The 20111-nt window shown below is 30.4% G+C and overlaps 2 protein-coding genes across 2 annotated transcripts in view; one reads left to right on the top strand and one right to left on the bottom strand.

The window, feature by feature from the left end:
* The first annotated feature begins 785 nt into the window (after nt 1–785).
* On the top strand, nt 786–9691 carry LOC122270674 (nose resistant to fluoxetine protein 6-like). The gene is made up of 3 exons (XM_043049020.2): nt 786–979; nt 5042–5184; nt 9364–9691. The coding sequence occupies exons 1-3, from the start codon at nt 937–939 to the stop codon at nt 9529–9531; spliced, it is 354 nt and encodes a 117-aa protein (XP_042904954.1). The 5' UTR covers nt 786–936; the 3' UTR covers nt 9532–9691.
* Nucleotides 9692–12094: 2403 nt separating this feature from the next.
* Nucleotides 12095–20111, bottom strand: part of LOC107444611 (uncharacterized) — a 12531-nt gene continuing 4514 nt past the window's right edge. The window contains exons 3-5 of the mRNA XM_016058823.3: nt 19170–19351; nt 15794–16180; nt 12095–12857 (exon numbers count right to left, since the gene is read on the bottom strand). Coding sequence (XP_015914309.2) covers nt 12838–12857; nt 15794–16180; nt 19170–19351 — 589 coding nt within the window. The 3' untranslated portion in view covers nt 12095–12837. The remainder of the gene's footprint in view (nt 12858–15793; nt 16181–19169; nt 19352–20111) is intronic.

Here is a 20111-nt window from a genome sequence, read left to right as displayed (position 1 = left end):
CACCGGTGGTTGAAGTGGCCTAAATGTAATTTAAGTGTCAGCCACCGGTGGTTGACGAGGCCTAAATGGAAAGTCCAGTGTCAGCCACCGGTGGTTGACGTGGCCTAAATGGAAAGTCCAGTGTCAGCCACCGGTGGTTGACCCGGAGCTCAACGTGTTAAGCTAGTAAAAATGAGATATGGAACAAAGCGAGATGCGACATTTAAAAAAGAAGAAGAAGAGTTGGTTTTGGGCTGATGAAGTTAAAATCTGATGAAATGATTTATTTTTTATCTCATAAAATGCTGCTCTTAAATTATTTTCACGTACAAATTCCCTTTTCTTTCAAAAAGTTCTACACTTTCTTCATACTAAGTGAATTTATCTGAAATTTCGAAAAACAATCATCTCCCCATAAGCAGTCACAAAGCCATAAGGTCCAATTCCGGCAGATAATTTTGCAGCTAGCTCCGTTCCTAAGGCAGCTAAAACTATTACTGTTATAAAACGAAACAAACAATTGCGAAGTGTTAAAAGTTTTTAGTCTTTTTTTCTCCTCAGAAAGCCTCAAAATCATAAAAAAACATGGTTACCTCATCACAGCATAGGCCTCAATCGGTAGGTAACAAGTGAAACTTATTGCGTTGCACAATTCATTGAACCATATTTGAGGAAACTTATTGCATTGCACAATTCATTGAACCATATTTGAGGATTTCGAATTAAATGTACACAGTTATCCCTATCAGTATTTATATAAACGATAAATTGCATGCCTAATGTTTCCTTATTTTTGCTTTCATGTCTCAATAGTCGAAAATATTTTTTGGTTGGTCCCTATCAATTCTGTTTGGAGGAATCGTCGTCTTCGCAACTTATTTATGGAACTCAGGACGCGTTGCTACTACATTGGAGTCTGCGTTGTATGGTGGATTCCATAGACTTTTATGGTGCTTAATGATTTCATGGATAACGTACATGTGCATCAATGAAAATGGAGGTAAGTTTATAAAATAAATTTAGAATTTTTTTTTTTCTTAATAGACAGATTCAAAATTTGTATATTTGAGATTCTTGATGAAAATGGCATGTATGCTTGAATAGAATTTTAATAATGAAAAATCAGAAGGATATAAAGTGAACAAAGTGGGTTGAAGAATCAAGCATCAAATTAAACACTGTAATTTTTCTATCATTATTGAGATCAATGCTGTGATGCCACAATTGGCATTACATATTTATTTGCAATCCTTTTAAATATCTCTTATTACTTAAGCTGATTTTTATTAATAGAATTACTTTTTAAATAAATCAAAGACTTAATCTTTTAAAAACGAACATGAACATATAATATTTATCCTTCTCTTATAGATCAATGCAACGGATACTTTTTATTACATTACTAATGCAGACTTATTAATTCACTGTCGCCTATAATCGAAAACAAAAATCTATTTATAACTTTTTATTTCTAATTTCTAACCGCAAAAATTTTTCAGTTGCATGGTTATAATAATTATCATAAATTTGTTGGCGACTCGTGATCGCCAAGGTATTATTTTAAACCCAATATTGATATACTGGTTGGCTTTGTTTTGGCTATGTTATAATTTATTAAATCGCCAATTTTGGATCTCCTACCCATGCTTCTGTGTCCGTTGGGAACAAATTACACGTACTTTTTAATCTGGCTTTTGACTAGGCAGGTTGTGGGGGATTCGTCTCCCATGGCCTGTCCTTATTACTATTATTATGCAAAAATTGATTCAACTGAAATTCTTATGGATAATATGTATATTTGGTACCTCGAGCTCTGCAAGTATATAAAATAAAAGCTTTTTATTAATTCTGATCCGGTTCAACTGTTAATTTTCATCACCCTTCTGTTTTCATCGCAATCTTCAATTTGTCAGTATTCTTCAACTAGTCCACTATACCAATACAAGCTTCCACCCACACCCTGAATATTCCTTCACCATAAATGCGAAGCTCTTTATTCCAACTGTTAATAGCTATGAATTTAAACGCATAAAAAATGCACTACTGAGCAACAATTTTGAAACACCCCATTAAAAAATCTCTCTAATAATTTTTTTATTTTATCATTTATTATCGCAATGATAATTCGAGTAGTTTTGTAATTTTTCGTTTGACAGATGCAAGAAAATTTTTTTTTTACTTCTTAATTTTTGTGAACATTTATTTCTTCAATGTATAAAAAAGTGAATAAAAGAAATGAAATTTAAAAAATTGGTGGAGGTTTACATTTTTGGCAATTTTTTGCTTGCACCCAGCTAAGCAAAAGGTACCCTCCTCATTTTTTTCTAATTTTTAATTTAAAAAAATAAACACATCAAATTTACAATTACTAAAATTATACAAATACAAATCATATTCCTTAATCTCCGCTCTTACTCTACCTTTTTATCAGTCTTAACAAATACGAAATCAGAAAATATGGACATTAGGAATCGCAATGCAAAACTTAACAAAAGATAAAGAACAAAAGCCATAGCAAAATCAGTCGAATTACTATTAAAAAAGGCAAAATTAAACACAAAAAAACTAGTTTAATCCGCATATTGAAGTTGGAGATTTTCTAATAGTTAAATTTGTTGGAAGTGATATGGAATAGTTATTTGATTATCCTTATTAGATAGTCTAAAGAATTAATCACATGAGTATTTTACTCTTGAAATGAAAACTTCACATTCTTGCTTGACAACAAAACTTTATAAACTTTATTTACATGCACACCGCCACACTGGCTGTTCGGGTCGTTCTGAAAAATAAGAGTTGAATTTACTTGCACTCAGTAAGTTTTCATTGAGGACTTTATGACCTGCGTCGATAAAAAGTTCCATAATCCCTTGTCAATATTTCTATGATAAGTCTCACCTGATGTAACTCTCTAGCTTAAATTAGATATATGAACACTAACTCAGGTAAGCTTTAATCGCTATTTTTAAATTTACTGAGATGAAGAAAATTCTAAAGTGCACAAAACTTTCTCACTTCTTTCCATAAAAGTTGAGAACTTTTATGCTATTTTTTTAATCCAATTAAACCAAGGCAACTTTTACAATGTCAGAAAAATTTAAAAAGTAACTTTAAACTTCTCGGCGCTTATTTATGCTTATGTAACGATGCAAATAATTTCATAATCTATTATGTTTTAATACAAAAATATTAATAAAAGTGTTCCTTAAATAGCAGTCTTATACACCGAAGAACCATTACATCATGACCACCTTCCATCTATAACAATGGGCTCGCCCAGGTTTTCATGATTTCTCGCCCAGGAACATGGGGCACATTAGTACCCATAATCCTCATAGAACAATTCCTGACGTCTGTAAGCTACTTGAACATAGTTGCAGACCAGGTTCACCCATTCATGGCAAAAGAAATTTTTGCGGGGGATGGTATTTAGCAACAGTATAATGCACCATGTCATAAGGGTCGAATCGTCGAGGAACACTCCAGTGACTTTCAAGTCATGTCTTGGCCGCCAAATTCACCTGACCTTAATCCAATAGAGCATTTGTGGTCCTACTTGGAAAACCAAATTCGTGCTGCCACGCTACCCCCTCATAATGTGAGGGAATTGCAGGACCAGTTGGTGAGCGTTTGGTACCAGATACCTCAGACTACCTATCAGCACCTTGTGGAATCAATGCCATGGCGGGTGCTAGCAGTTTTGAGGGCTAAAGGTGGTCCTACATGTTATTAGCAGGGTGGTCATAATGTAATGGCTCTTCGATGTATTTGTTTTATTTATTTCTTTAATTAAATCGATGATTGAACCTTATTAAATTATAAAGAGATGCAAAGAAGATAAAACACGCATTTTTTTTGCAAGCATTGAAATTTTTTTAATGTGATTTCAATTGTTAATCACATTAATTTTGGGATAACTCCTGCAATGCATCATTTGTACAAAAGTTTCGGTTATTAAACTTTGCTTAAATATTGAAGAATAAATTTGATGATATCTAAATTTGTTTATTTTCATTATGATTAGATCAAAGCTATCTAAATTTGTATTAAAGTTTATCCCAATTAATATTTAATTTAGTCAAATAAAAATTATTTATATATACTAAACCAAAATGCATGTACCCAAAAATATACACTAAAATTTTTTTTAACTTTATTACTGTAATAAAACGTTGTTAAAGCACAAAATTATCTCGCATAATTTTTATAAGAATAATTTAAATAAAATTATTTTTAAACATATGTGAAATTTCATTTATTGGCGTTTAACTTGGATTGTACTAGTACGACAATACCTAGTTGGATTGTCCTAGTATGAATTGGATTGCCCTAGTACGACAAAATCACAAATGTTTCATTTTCTTTATCAGTTTCTTTTAGTTTTAGAATGCCCATAATTAAAAACAGAGGGGTTTTTTTATTTCCAATGAGCTGCATTATCGGTCGTGCCGATGAGCAGACCTAGTGCGTTCTCCAGAGATGGTATCTACTCTTTCAGGACCACCACAATTGGTGAGATACCGTTGGCCATGTTAATTTGGACGTCTAGTTTCTGCCACACTAGATGGCAGCACCGAGCACTAGGAATTTAATTTTGCCGGAAATGCCAAGAGCCAATAAGGCACTTCAGGGATCTTTTACATGCCGCATAATCATGCGACATGGCCGCTGAGGATTTTCTGCATCCCGAAAATCCGGTGTCTGGGCCGGGGATCGAACCCGCAGACTTGGGTTCAGAAGGCCGACGACAACCCAACTACGCCACCCAGCAAACAAAAACAGAGGGTACAATAATTCAAAAAATAATTGCTTGTTTCAAACATGCATTCGATTTGTATACTGTGTTAGAGTAATTTATTAATATTCAACGATTAGTTAACAAAGTAAGAAAAAATTTAAACATATACAAAAGTATGTTCAGTATTAGGATTTCTATCAATAATAGTAAACGAAATAGACTATTATTAATTTTAGTGGTGACGGCATCTGTAAAAATATGTAGTGATAGAGTCAATATTATTTCATTTTGCAATAATGTATTTTTTAAATCTTATTTCCACAGGGGTAGTTCAGTCCATTTTGAGTTGGTATGGTTTTGTTCCACTTGGACGTCTGACTTACATGGCATACTTACTTCATCCAATCATTATAATACTGTGTTTTGGACGATTTCGACATTCTATTGCTGCTGATCAAATGTTCTTGGTAAAGTATCAAAAAGGGGGGATACTTATCTATGTTACCGGCAAAGTATGAAACTCCGGCATTGTATAGAATGACTAGGCATTGTATAGAATGCCTGACGTTTTTAGGCAAAGTATGAAATATGAGAAGTATTACATACTTTGCCAAGGCATTCTATACAATGCCGGATGCTATTTGGGCAAAGTATGAAATAAACGCCATGATGAGATTATTATGTAAATGATGTGCATGTTACTGTGAATGAGCGAAATCGGTGGTTGTTCGCAATCACATAGTCACTTTTGGTGAATGTCCGAAATATTTATTACATCCGGTTTTTTTAATTTATTCATGGATATAATTACATTTATTCGATATTTTAATACTTACTGACGATAGATTAGAAGAAACATCAGTGTAGGGTATACCGGGCAAATGTATACCAGATAGTGACCCTTGACCTTAAAAAAGCATCAGTGTAAGGTATACCGGGCAAATGTATACCGGGGAATGGCGCTTAACTAGATCTAGTATATATTTCGGACATTTACCAAAAAACCAGTCATACTAGTTCTAGTTAAGTGCCATTGCCCGGTATACCTTACACTGATGTTCTTTTTAAGGTCAAGTGCCACTACCCAGTATACATTTGCCCGGTATACACTACACTGATGTTTCGTCCAATCTATCGTCAGTAAGTATTAAAATATCGAATTAATGTAAAACTACTGATGTCGATCATTCCCAGTAACATGCAATTCTTAAAAATAAAAATGTTATTCTGAAAAAATGCTGAGAGTGCCATTGAAAAGCATTTATTCAAAATGTGGAAAGAAAATAAAAAAGTTATGCAAAACAAAATTTAAGCCTTTCTTATTAAGGGAAACAAAATTTTCATATAAAAAATATTAAATTAACCTACTTGTTGCAACATGACATTTTGAATTACATTTCATTAAATTTTTCCATGTAAATTTCATTACATTCCTCCATTTCCATGTAGCACAGTAAAAAAATAATTTTTGTTATTAGTCCAAAATAACGAGCCACGCTTTAAAAGTCACGAGTCTTGCCAAGTGATATTTGAAACGAATCGGGGATGTATTTTATACTTTGCCGATTTCTCATTTGGCAATCTATAGAATGCCTAGGAAATGTGTGAAATATAAATCATTTCATACTTTTCCGGCTAATTTTAGGCATTCTATACAATGCCTAGTCATTCTATACAATGCCGGATTTCATACTTTGATGGTAACATATACATCTTTAAACTAATAATATTTATCGTTCATGTTTTGATTGGACAGGCAGCGACATACGAATTTTATAAAAAAGGATTAAATTATCTTGATTTACAAGACTGCCTTTTAATTGAAAGAAAAATGTAGAAAAATCAAAATAATTATTTGAATAAATTTAACAGATGAATATTTATATCATTACACAAAGTTAAACAGCTACCACTACTAAAATACGAAATAAGCCTATGCATATTATACGTCTTGTAAAGCGATAAATAAAATAGTCTAAAATAGAAATTAAAAATATACTTTTCCACCATAAAACCTTTTTTTTTAAAAATAAAAAACATGTGAAATGAATTTAAATGAATATATGCATCATTACACAATGTGTAACTGCTACTAAAACTGCTACTAAAATACGTAATAAGCCTATTGCATATGGTGACCGTTATTCATTATTGACATAATATCTCCAGTAATTTAAAACCATAAATAAAATAGTCTAATATGGAAATTGAAAGTTTGAACAAAAATATACTTTTCTACCCAAGAAACCTTTTCTCTAAAAGAAAAAAATTACTTACATGTTGTAATTATTCATTGTATTACATATTACCAATCTGTCGGAATTTTCAGAAAAAGTTTGACTGGTGAATTTCTGATGATAATACTGATGAATTATTCTAGATTTCCATGTAAGTCCAATGCTCCCTTTCCCTAACATAGCATTCTAAGTTGTGTCATACTGACAATAGCCAAAGTAGTGAATCAAAATCGTTCCATAGTTTTATTATTCATTTTTTACAAATCGACGTTTGCATCAATCTTAATATTAATCTGCCTTTAACCTTCTTCAATTTTATTCCACTAGGATTCATAGTTGGGTGTAGAAAATTCACGCCTTGAAAAAGATAATTCTAAGTCTATGAATTAATGAATAAACACCACTTGGATTGAAATTACCCTAGACCAGATTTAATTAATTTGCTTATTTCTTTTAAAATGTTATCTAGTACACACCCTTCCATATACGTAATGATGATAAATGTAAAACAACAGGACTGTAATTTAAAAAAAGAACAATTATTTTAATGGTATGAGCCTTGTCTAATTTTAAATGCACAATTCGTAGTTTACAACAAACTTAATAATGAAGAATGATGCCACCAATCAAACAATAAAATGGAAGCACTCGAAAGAGAATTATAAAAATCTTTTGCGGTTGAAAACTAATTAAGAATATTCGCGATCGCAACGCTCGAGTACGCCGTCTAGCGGGAGCCTGTAAATATCGGACATTAATTTATCACGTTTTCATTTAGTTCCATCAAAGTCATTGACTGAATCAGACGCCATTTTTTAGCAGCAAATAAGAAACAAAATTTCCCTAAGGAAAAGGCCGAAGAACTTGAANCAAATATTTATAAAAATTAAATTTATAAACATCTTAAATTCCTTTTTATTTTTATTGAAAGATATTAATATGTAGTTTTCATAAATGTAAAGTTTGAAGTTTTAAAATGTATTTAATATTAAGAAAAAATTGCTTGTCGATATGGTTGAAAAAATCATTTTTTCGACACCGAAAACGTCTTGCTTCCCTTAAACTAATAACATTTATCGCTCATGTTTTGATTGGACAGGCTGCGACATTCAAATTTTAGAAAAAGGTTAAATTATCTTGATTTACAAGACTGCCTTTTAATTAGAGAAGAAAAATGTAGAAGAATCAAAATAATTATTTAAATAAATTTAAGAAATGAATATTTATATCATTACACAAAGTTTAACAGCTACCACTACGAAATAAGCCTATACATATTATGCGTCTAGTAAAACGATAAATAAAATAGTCTAAAATAGAAATTAAAAATATACTTTTCCACCATAAACCCTTTTTTTTTTAAAAAAAAGTTACACGTGAAATGAAATTAAGTGAATATTGGTATCATTACACAATGTGTAACTGCTACGAAAACTGTTACTTAAATACGGAATAAGCCTATTGTATATGGTGACCGTTATTCATTATTGGCATAATATCTCCAGTAATTTAAAACCATAAATAAAATAGTCTAATATAGAAATTGAAAGTTTAATTGAAAATATACTTTTCTACCCAAGAAACCTTTTTTTCTAAAAGAAAAAAATTACTTACATGTTATAATTATTAATTGTATTGCATGTTGCCTATCTGCCGGAATTTTCAGAAAAATTTTGATTGGTAAATTTCTGATGACAATACTGATGAATTATTCTAGATTTCCATGTAAGTTCAATGCTCCCTTTCCCTAACATAGCATTCTAAGTTGTGTCATAATGTCAATAGCCAAAGTAGTGAATCAAAATCGTTCCATAGTTTTATTATTCATTTTTTACAAATCGACATTTGCATCAATCCTAATATTAATCTGTCTTTAACCTACTTCAATTTTATTCTAGTAGGATTCATCGTTGGGTGTAGAAAATTCACACTTTAAAAAAGATAATTCAAAGTCTATGAATTGATGAATAAACGCCACTTGGATTGAAATTACCCTAGGCCAGATTTAATTAATTTGCTTATTGTTTTTAGAATGTTATCTAGTACACACCTTTCTATATACATAATGATGATAAATGTAAGACAACAGAACTGTAATTTAAAAAAAGAACAATTATTTTAATGGTATGGACCTTGTGTGATTTTAAATGCACACTTCGTAGTTTACAACAAACTTAATAATGAAGAATGATGCCACCAATCAAACAATAAAATGGAAGCACTCGAAAGAGAATGAAAAAAATATTTTGCGGTTGAAAACTAATTAAGAATATCGTCTGTCTTGACATGTGGATAAAAAGGGCAGGCATTATTTGATATCAAGTTTGTTTTATTAATTAGATATACTATTAGATATATTATTGTTTTATTTATTACATAAACTAAATGATTTTTAAATTTAATTTTCAGGCGTACGCATTTATAAGTTTTACTTTTGTCACCTATTTCCTAAGTTTCATCTTCTGCATGATTTGTGAAGCCCCAATTACGGCATTGCTGAGTGTTCTTATATCCTCTAAAGTTAGAAAGAATGGTGTGAATAGTATAAAGAAAAGAAAAGAAAGCTTCTCAGTGTAATATAATTAACATGATTGAAACACTTATCTATACAAATAAAGTTCTTCGGATTTGTTGGAAGACTGAAAGTTTACTTATGTACTTTCTAATTTTTGAAAGACTCAAGTAGTTCCATACTTTGTGTAGAACATAAATAATTAAAAATTATATAGTTATTTTACTTTTGAAATAATTTTACATTGGTGATACAACTACATGGATTATTTTTTTAAATTCTAATTTTTAAAAAACGCATTGAACGTCCTCTGTAGAACATAAACAATTAAAAATTATATAGTTATTTTACCTTCGAAATAATTTCATATTAGTGATACAACTTCATGGATCATTTTTTTTAAACTCTAGTATTGAAAAACTCAATAACAAAGTAGATCCATTCTTTTTGTAGAAGGCAAATTATTAAAAATTATATATTTACTTTACCTTCAAAATAATTTTATATTGGTGATACAACTACATGGATTATTTTTCAAAACTCTAGTTTTTAAAAAACCCATTGAACAAAGCAATTCTATGTCCTCTGTAGAACATAAACAATTAAAATTACATAGTTATTTTACCTTCGAAATAATTTTATATTGGTAATATAACTACATGGATGATTTTTTTTAAACTTCAGTTTTTTAAAAACTCAATGGGCAAACTGTTTCCATGCTTTTTGTAAATGATAAATCATTAAAAATTATATAGTTATTTTACCTTCGAAATAATTGTATATTGATGATATAGCTATATGGATCCTTTTTTTAAACCTTCGTTTGACCGTAAGAAACAAAAAGAGAGAGGAACATTTATTTTTGTAATTGTCACCGTGAATATATAGTTAAGAGAACGTTGAAAGTTTTAAAAACCCACTGATGTTAGATGGTCATAATGTGCTTTGAAGCAGCTTACTGTTCAGAAAATGTTGATTTATACTCTAGAAGACTGAGAATCCATATTCCTTTGTTTTCACGCCCTTCGATATCATTTGAACCACAACTTTGTTTTATGATTTTCGGGGGGGGGGTCAAAGCTTAGAAACCAACGAAACACTTAATGTTTTGTCCCGCTTCAAACTGCTCTTAGAATGACAAATGGATACTCAAGATAATTAAAGACGAGTTCTTATTAATTTAGCATGCGGGTCAAACATTCTGATCAACGAGAAACTCTAAAGTCCATCATGACTGTTTAACATCTTCGAAAACAACGTTCTCGAGAGAGAAGATTTAAAACTTTAATTCCATGCTTATTACCGAGATCTTGGTGTCAATTATGTGAAAAGTAGCATCGGAACAACCTTGACTCATAATATCGGTACCTTAAACCTTATCAAAATGAATCTGCTGCAGAATTGATATATTGTAGAATTGAACACATGCTTCAGTTCAAGTAGAACTATAATAATATTAGCTTCCTTTAGTGATCAGCTTGGTCACCTCTAAAATTTTTCTCGTACAGCATATAAACTTTAGTGGTAACTACAGCAAATTGCACAGCATAACTGTATTTAAATATTTTTATTCATCTACCCTCCTCCAATCCTAACACCATAATTAGTTTTTAAAAAATACATTAAGCAAATTCGTTCACCATTTAGATGTTCCCTGTGGGTTTGCCCATGCGGAAGTATCAATTTTAACAATTTTTATTAGGTATCCGTGATATCGCCCAAAGTTTCTTTATTTTATGCATTTAATTTTAGTAATAATTTAAATCCGCCCAGTACCCATTAAATCAGTCAAAGCAAATGACTCAAATGACAAATCACTCAAACTGAGTTCTGAAGATTTCGCATTTTAGGCAGCGAAAGTATTAAAATTATTTCCATCTCTGTCATGAGATAAGATTAAAAAAAACTAATCCCAATGTTCCATTTCATGCTGTAATACTTCCTCATGCATCTCTCGAGCCATAACTTAGATATCGTAAATCATATATACGTACTATTACTCGAAAGAGCAAGCTCCATCTCCATTAATTGGTATGAAAGTATTCGGCACCATAGCACGTTATGTGTTTGAAATTTCTATAGCCATTTCAGAATGGATAAAAAAATTAATCTAAATTATTATTTCGTTACTAAGTTTTTATTTCTATTAGCATACAAAATTATTCTAAATAAATATTTATCGTATTATTTTTCAACACTACTTAGATTATTACTTAAAACAACTTAACAAAATGAATAATAACTATAATGTTACCGATAGATAGAGAAATATCCGTGTTTACTGTTCCATATAAGTGAAATATATATTATAGATTAGTGAATACTTAATCACTCTTGACTTTTCTCTGTGATACTACGATATTTTTAAATAATAAGTCCTACGCAATTCTGTATCTTTGTTACAAATGCCACGTGCCATAAGAAATGTCACGATTTAGCAACAAATGAGCTTATAGGTACCCAATTGGATAACATATAGTACTTTTGTTCCAGGCACTTTCTAAGCTTTGCTATCATTATTTTGGAGCACTCAATATTATAGTGAAGCAGTTATCTTAATTTGTTAAAGAAGAACTTATAGCTCAAAGATATTTTAAAATTTAAGAAAAAAATTATGTGATTAGAAACTTTTTGAAAATAATTTACAAAGCTTTATTTCTTTTATTTTTGATCATATAATGATTACAAATAATGCAAAATTTTGCATTTTGAAACACACAGCTTCATGTGACAATAAGTATTGTTACAACTGCTGAATTTAAATCAATAATATAAATATTTATAAATATTAAATATGGAACAAGATTTCTATGCAAATATCACAAATGTATTATTACAAATAACATAACTGTCTATACGTTGAACATAAACTTACAGAACGATAGCTTTTTATTGAATTTACAGGATATTTCAAACACTGAATATTTTTCCTCAATTGAATACTAAATTGAAATAACTGAAAGTAATTGAGAAAATTATTAATCAACACCAGAAAAATATCCTCATGAAACATTCAATCAGTCACTCACTCTCAACAATTCAAGCAATTAATATTTTTTTCTATTGAATAATAAATTAAAACAACTCGCAGTAGTTGGGAAAATTATTAATCAGCAACAGAAAAATATTCTCACGAAACATTCAAACACTCGCTCACTCTCATGTCCTCTCTAATTATCATTTAAATCTTTCATTCACTCCAAGGTTTCCTTGCCAAGCTGAAATTTTCACCATTTAGTCAATAATTTACAAGTGTCAAGAAATCATGCATTACTAAAGCAATTAAGTAAAATATTAAAATAAAGCAACAAATATCCAAAGAAAAAAAATTTAGAGATCTAAAAAAAACAGCCAACACTACATTACCTGATTTAAATCTGAGATACATTACCTAAAAAAAAGAGACAAAATATGAAATTATCATCAACAATAAACCATGGTAAAAATCAATTTTTTTTAAAAAAAAAATCTCATATTTATATATAAAATTTGCAATATTTTTTTTAAATGTCGCTTTCGCGAGGGAGAAAATAATAGCAATCAACTAAAAAGATGCACTAACAATTTAGCTTATTTTGATATCACTATTTTTTTCAAAATATAACTAAAAATAGAGACATAAAAATTCCTATACTCAGTTGTAGAGGATTCGATTATTTGTAACTACTTGAAGACAAAACAGCAATTGTATAAGTTTGTATAGTTTGTGCAAAGAATAGAGTCTCGGTGCTGCCATCTAGTGTGACAGAAACTAGACGTCCAAATTAACATGACCAAATTAACATGACTCATTGTGGTGGTCCTGAAAGAGTGGATACCACCTCTGGAGAACGCACTAGGTCTGCTCATCGGCAAGATCAATAATGCAGCTCATTGGAAATAAAAATAAATTAAAAAAAATAAAAAAAAGTTTGTGCAAAGTAAAAATAAAAAACCTTAACCATTCGTCTGGACCCGTGGTGGGGACTATGATAACGAGGTATGACTATTTCAAGTAGGGTTGTGGGGTAATTGTTTAAGACAGAATTCGGCTCGGGTGAGCGAAGGACAGAAAAACTTTTTCTTCGGTCTATTGTGTTAACCATAGAGTGAAGAAAAGCTACCCTCCTTGGAATGCGCTATTCTTGTTTTCATAGCTGCGGATGTCCTCAGTCTTTGTGCCGGGGGGAGTTCTTACCGTAGACAAACTATATGATTAGTTTTCGAGATATGAATGTGATGAGTATAAAAAATATGATTTAAAGGAGAACAAGACAGAAGTTTGAAAGTTACCATGTACTATAAGTCCCTGTATCTAACGTGGTTACAGAGTTGTAACAAAGTACTTTCAAAATTAACCAAAAGAAAAAGAGAGCGTAGTTGATTACAGCATCTCTAATCTCGCTTTCTTAATCGGAGTCAGAATCATGCTATCTTTATGAAGCTACATTTCGTTTTTTTAATCAACCAAAGGACATTCCAACTACACCTGAGCTGAATAAATTATTGATGAGTTGAATACATTACATTTAATATCTCTTAACTTAAAAACATATCTTTATTTTCAGCTCGCTTGCTAAATTTTCAACTAAAAATAACTTCTCAGCTAAGAAGCTAACCTTTTATCAATATATTAACCGTCTATTTAGCAAATACAGTGAATTGTAAAATATTTTAAAACTTGTTTCGGTTTTTGGATATTTATACGCATAACTTTAACCCTTTGACGAAGATGCGACACGTGATATAAATTTTTCTGGAGCTCCTTTTCCTGGTTTCTTTAGTAATGAATTCCTCAAGTAAAATTATATTATAGTACTTTTTAACTATTAATAACAGTCTAATAGTCATTAAAAAAATCTGTTTAGATTATAGTTGTTCTGAAATATAAGATCCAGAAAAAATCAATTTGAAAAAAGAAAATAAATTCATTCATTTCAAAAAATATATCAATAATTGATGTTAGAAATTAAAAACTTTAAATGAAGAATAACTGAATAACAGGAATGTGACTTCAGAGTTGAAATTCGATGTGTAGAAAGGGACATTTCTATTTATGAATGCGAGTTTTTTTGTTTTTTAACTTTTAATTTATTCAAAAGTTACTGCATTTTAGAGTCTTTTTTTTTTGCTTTAAATAATGGCTATTTACCCAATGTAGAAAAATGTATCTCGCTGGAGATCTTCATTTCATAAGCTTGCACCTGACCTGGCTTGCAAACAAAGTAACAAAAACACGAATAAATAAAATAAAGTAAATAAGTGAGAGAAATTCGGTGTTTCCAGACATAAATCTTACCAAATTTTTAAAAATATAAAACTTTCAAAAGAGATAAGAACCGTTTCCAATTCAAGCTGTTATGTTGGTAGGTAGTTTTTTTAATTTACGTCGCACTAGAGCTGCACAATAGGCTATTAGCGACGGTCTGGGAAACATCCCTGAGGATGATCAAAAAACATGCCATCACAATTTTGATCCTCAGCAGAGGGGATGGCTCCTCTGATTTGGTAGCCCAACGACCTGCTCCCGAAGTCGAGCACTTTACGATGGAACAGTTAAATGAGGACCGATACAGCGCACGCTCGGTCCCTACGCAGGCTGGTCAAAGTGGTCATCCACCCTCTTACTGACTGCAACCAGTGATGCTTGACCGTGTCTTTACGATCAGTCCACTGCGCGACCGAACTGTTATGTAATACAAAATGTTCGTAACTTATTGTTAACTAGTAAAATTACTTTTCGCCTATTGCTTCCTATTTTTTCACACATTCTGCATTCCTCAATGTTATATATTTTTATTGCAAGGAGTTGATCATTTCTCAAATCCAAGAAATCGTTCCTTTGTTACGATTAGCATATTAACAAAATATTCTTAATCAAAATTATAAAAACTTTATATTTTGTAAATAAATAATCATTGTTTGTTTTGAAAAATATTGATTTTTAAGAAAAATAAACAGAGACGAATGATTTATTAGAATTGAATTACCACTTTGATCAGCCTGTGTTGGGATCGAGGGTGAGAAGTAATCACTTTTGTTTATTCTCTTTCATGTATTGCAAGTCTTGTAAATGGGTGCCAGATTTTGAGAGCTTGAAACATGGAGATTATTATTTCCAATTGAGATATTTTTGAAAGGAATGAAATTTTAATCGAGTAATATTTTTCCTGCTTCAGGTTCTTGGGGTTAATTATTTAATAGTGAGACCTATATTCCTAAGAAGAGCGCAGAAAAACTTACAGTCCTTCCATTTTTGTTTAATTTCTTTTTTTCTCTTTTTTTTATATTGCCAGGCATTTTTAGAAGATCCTGTTAATGCATTGTATTGAGTTTAAAAATAATCACCTGTTATCGCACACATGAAAGCTGATTGAACATCACAATCAATTGCCTTGAGTTTGAGTTTATTTCCATAATGCCATGAAACTCCGACACAATCGCTCTTATCCCCCGGTTCTCCTTCTGCCCACAGGTTTTTGTTCGGTTCAGTACCATCACTGTTGCGAAATACTCCATCCGGGTATCTCTTCAAGCCTGTTATGAGTATTCCACCTATAAAGGCATTCATGGCTGCTTCCTTCATATTCTTTTTCGACGCCTCGTTCTTGACCGATGCTGGAGTTCCTGAGTCACAGCCATTCTTTATGTAAGCGTGCTCTACGTACGTGCTCATTTGAGCAACAAGGCATTGATCTCCATAAATATAGTATGGGAGGTTTTTGTCTGCGCAGGCTGCAATAGTTATAGCTTTAGTAATAATACAACATTTCTTCTACCTTCAATAAAATAATAAATATTATTCGATAAGTGTCATTAAGTTCTAAAAAATCATTTTATTGAGTATATAAGATAAAGTGGAATGACAAGGAATTTAATTAATATGCAATACAGTAAATAAGCGAAGAGATATTTTATGAAAGCATTTAATGAAAAATAATAATAGCGAAATATATGTTTTTGCGAAGCGTTCTATTTACATATCTGAATGTTACCACCTTTTTATATGAAAGTTAAACTATTCTCTGCTGTAATAAAATTAAACTTATGCGAACCTTACAAGTATATGCAACTCGAGAAACTCAAAACTATCTTGAGAAGAAGACAGCTAACATCAGGTGCTTATGTATATGTTACCGGCAAAGTATGAAATGCAAGCATTCTATAGAATGCCTATGTATTGTATATAATGTCGGACGTTTTAGGCAAAGTAAGAAATATGGGATTTACTATACTGCATGTAGTACCTAAGCATTCTATTAGAATGACAAATGCAATTTCGGCAAAGTATGAAAAAGTCCTGATAAGCCTATTATATAAATAGTGTGCATTACTCAAAAATACATATATGCTATTCTGAAAAAATAATGAAAGTACCATAGATAAATTCATTCAAAATACATAAAGAAAAAAGCTAGTTGTGCCTAATGAAATTTATGCCATTTTCTTCAGAGAAGCAAAATTTTTATATAAAATATGAGAAACCAAAATTGACCTACTTGTTGCAATATTATACTCTAGAACGTATTTTTAAATTGCATTCCATTACTTTCAAAACGAATCAAAAATATATTCCATACTTTGCAAGTTTCTCATTTGGCATTCTATTGAGCATGTGTAAAATATAAATCGTCTCACTCATTGCCCGCTACTTTTCTATACAATAGCTAACCATTCCCTAAAATTGTGAATTTTAAACATTGTCGATAACATATAAACAAGATAGCTTGTTAGCATTACAGTTAATGAACTTGGTTTATCATCACGCTGAATTAATTAATTTTTGGATCAGATTTTATTGTGTACTGGCAAGCAATGTCGCATGTGAGTATCGAACCTGATTAGTTACTGAATCATGACAAGAACAAAAGCCATGAATCCTCAGCCAATCAGTTTTGACATTCACGGGTAATATCACTTGCAGTACGTAAAAATAAATGTTGTATTTAAAATGTAACAATCAGATCAGTTCTTAACTTTAACATGAACACGCCTTAAAAATATTTTTTCCACTATTATGCTTTAATATTACTTTTGTAGCCAGGCAACATAGTAATTTAAATGTATTTTTAGTGTTCCTCTTATTGTACTGATCTAATTTGCAACGGCAATATATATAAAAATCCAGTTTGCGCTAGTTTTTGCTGAACTACGTCAGTTGAAAGATAAATTTATACCACATTTATTACTATACGATTTTTACATACGTTGTTTGCAGTTGAATGCATGATGAATAATAGCTTAACTTCAAAAGTTGTTTTTACTCTTGATTCAGATAAATTACAGAATCAACCGATTCCATACATTCCATAGAATCTCTACATAAACCAATGAAGTATAGAATAGTTGTTATATTTTGTTAAATGTTTTCATTTGGCTAAATTAATAGCTAAACTGCAAAAGACCTGACCTAAGTTTATTATTAAGATATATTGATGGAGACGATTCAAAGTGTTGAAATACTTGATAGTGTTTTATTTAATTTTTCAATAGTTTTTACTGCGCAGTGACAACAAAAAATGCTATTTTAAATTTAATGTTTTCATTTGGTTGAATTATAACTAAATTGCAAAAGACCTGATGAGCTATATATGTTCATTATTTTAAAAATATGCTAAGATCTGATGAGCTATCTATTCATTACCTCGCAGATATGTGAAGATCTGATCAGCTATGTGTTCATTATTTTTGAGATATAAAACTAGGGACATTTCAAAGCATTGATACGCATGATATTGCTCAACTGAAAAGTATCCGATTGGGTAAAAATCAGCAATTTCGTTCAAAATTTCTCTTTTTATTATTAATAACGTTATTATTTATGTTTCAATTTTAGTTCTTTAGCTTTTCAAAAGCTTTTAAATTTCTGATTTCCTATTTTTAACAATGAAACTATAGTTTTCTCGTATGTAACCGAAAGTTAACTTCCCGAAAACAAAACTAAAGGTTTTGTTATGTTTTGAACGTTTTAAACTTTATTTAGTTGAATGAAGTATCTTTTTATGACAAATTAAATTTATTTTCAGCAATTAATCTTGAATTATATTTATTTGTTGTCACAATTTTCTAACGTTTTGGAATTTTCTTACATTTTAAATGTATTTTCTGAAGGACGTTGATTTTGAGAAAATTTCTTCACGCTAACACATATTATAAAAAAATGTTTACAATAGAATACTTTGAAATTTGTAAAATGTGAGCAATGTTTGGATTTAAAAGCTAAATTTTCTGTTACATTAAACATTAAGTAAGAACGCCTCGATTTTTTTAAAAATTCAAACGAAAACAACATATTTAATTTTGTTTCACTGTCTTATTGAAGTTTTAAAATTTTAGTTCAAAACAAAGGTGAACATCAATGATTAAGAAAAATAAATATTTTGAAGTTCATGCATTACAATCTGATGTACTGCTGATTACGTGAAGTAAAAAAATTTTAATTTTTAAGCTCAAATTCATCTTTTCTTTGAAAAATATTTCATAAATTTTTAAATTTTTCTTTAAATTTATAATTTTAAGACCCAACATAAAATTAAATTTTTAATTAAGCCTTTTTTTAAAAAGAAATTGTGTCAAAACCAGTCAGATAACTTAATTTTTCATAATTTTTTTTCTCTCTGCAATGACAACAACAACAGCAACAAAAATATTGTTGAAAAGAAAATTACAAGTAAAAATGATAAAAATAAAATTGAAAGATGAACAGCAAAGATAAAAGTCTTACAATCCTTAGATTTTTTTTCGCAAATATAGAATAGTCCCGGTCCTCCACAGTCCACAGCTTGAACCTCAAACTTCTTAGATTCGTTGACAACAGCACACTTCAAATCAGGATCAGTAGGTTCCTCTGCCCAAACTTCGAAATTTTTTTGAACAACCGTGGTCCGGTCAATCTCAAAAGTCCATCTACAGTTAAAAGTTCAAATTAATTAGCGGATCAATAAAAAAAAATATTTGTATATTTCAAGAATACACGTACCACAACTTTTTATGGCTTTTACAACTTATTTATGGCTAACTTTTTATTTTTAATAATTACTTTGCAATAGGAATTATTAAGTAGATGTGAGTGAATTATCCAAGCAACTGTGAGTCAAGTTACGTTACTAAATTTAAATATTTTATATTTACTAACAGCCTCTGTTTATGTGTCTTTTTAACTTGAACCATCACTGTAAAAAAAAATAAAAGGAATACACAAATTTCATGAAACTTTCTTTGTTTTTGACGAACCCGGTTCCTGGTATGTGCTCCGAGCACATATTTTGTCAGTGACGAAATAACTATCATCAAAAGTAAAAAAATATTTCATCATTCTAAATTCGATCGTTAAGTCTTCATTCCATGTTCGTCATTCTAGTTAACAATCTCCCACAATGCACTGCGATGTGGTTCCGAGTTGAGGAAACATTTTCGTCCAAATCGTCACAAATCACATGATTTCGAGACGAAATGATTCTCAAAATTAACAGAATACAACTCAAAGTTTGCTGAATTGTCAAAAGTGAAAGTTTTATTTCTGAGAGTGATCTTATTGACAAGGATCCTAAAAATCTATATGAGCGATAATAACTCAACATCTTGCATACGAAATCGGTTTAATTATTAATGTAACAGCTTAATTTTTATTTCATATTATTATTATATATTAAAACTTATATATATA

Source organism: Parasteatoda tepidariorum, chromosome 5 (assembly GCF_043381705.1).
Source record: "Parasteatoda tepidariorum isolate YZ-2023 chromosome 5, CAS_Ptep_4.0, whole genome shotgun sequence".
Lineage (NCBI taxonomy): Eukaryota > Metazoa > Arthropoda > Arachnida > Araneae > Theridiidae > Parasteatoda > Parasteatoda tepidariorum.
This window is presented reverse-complemented; position numbering and strand designations above follow the sequence as displayed.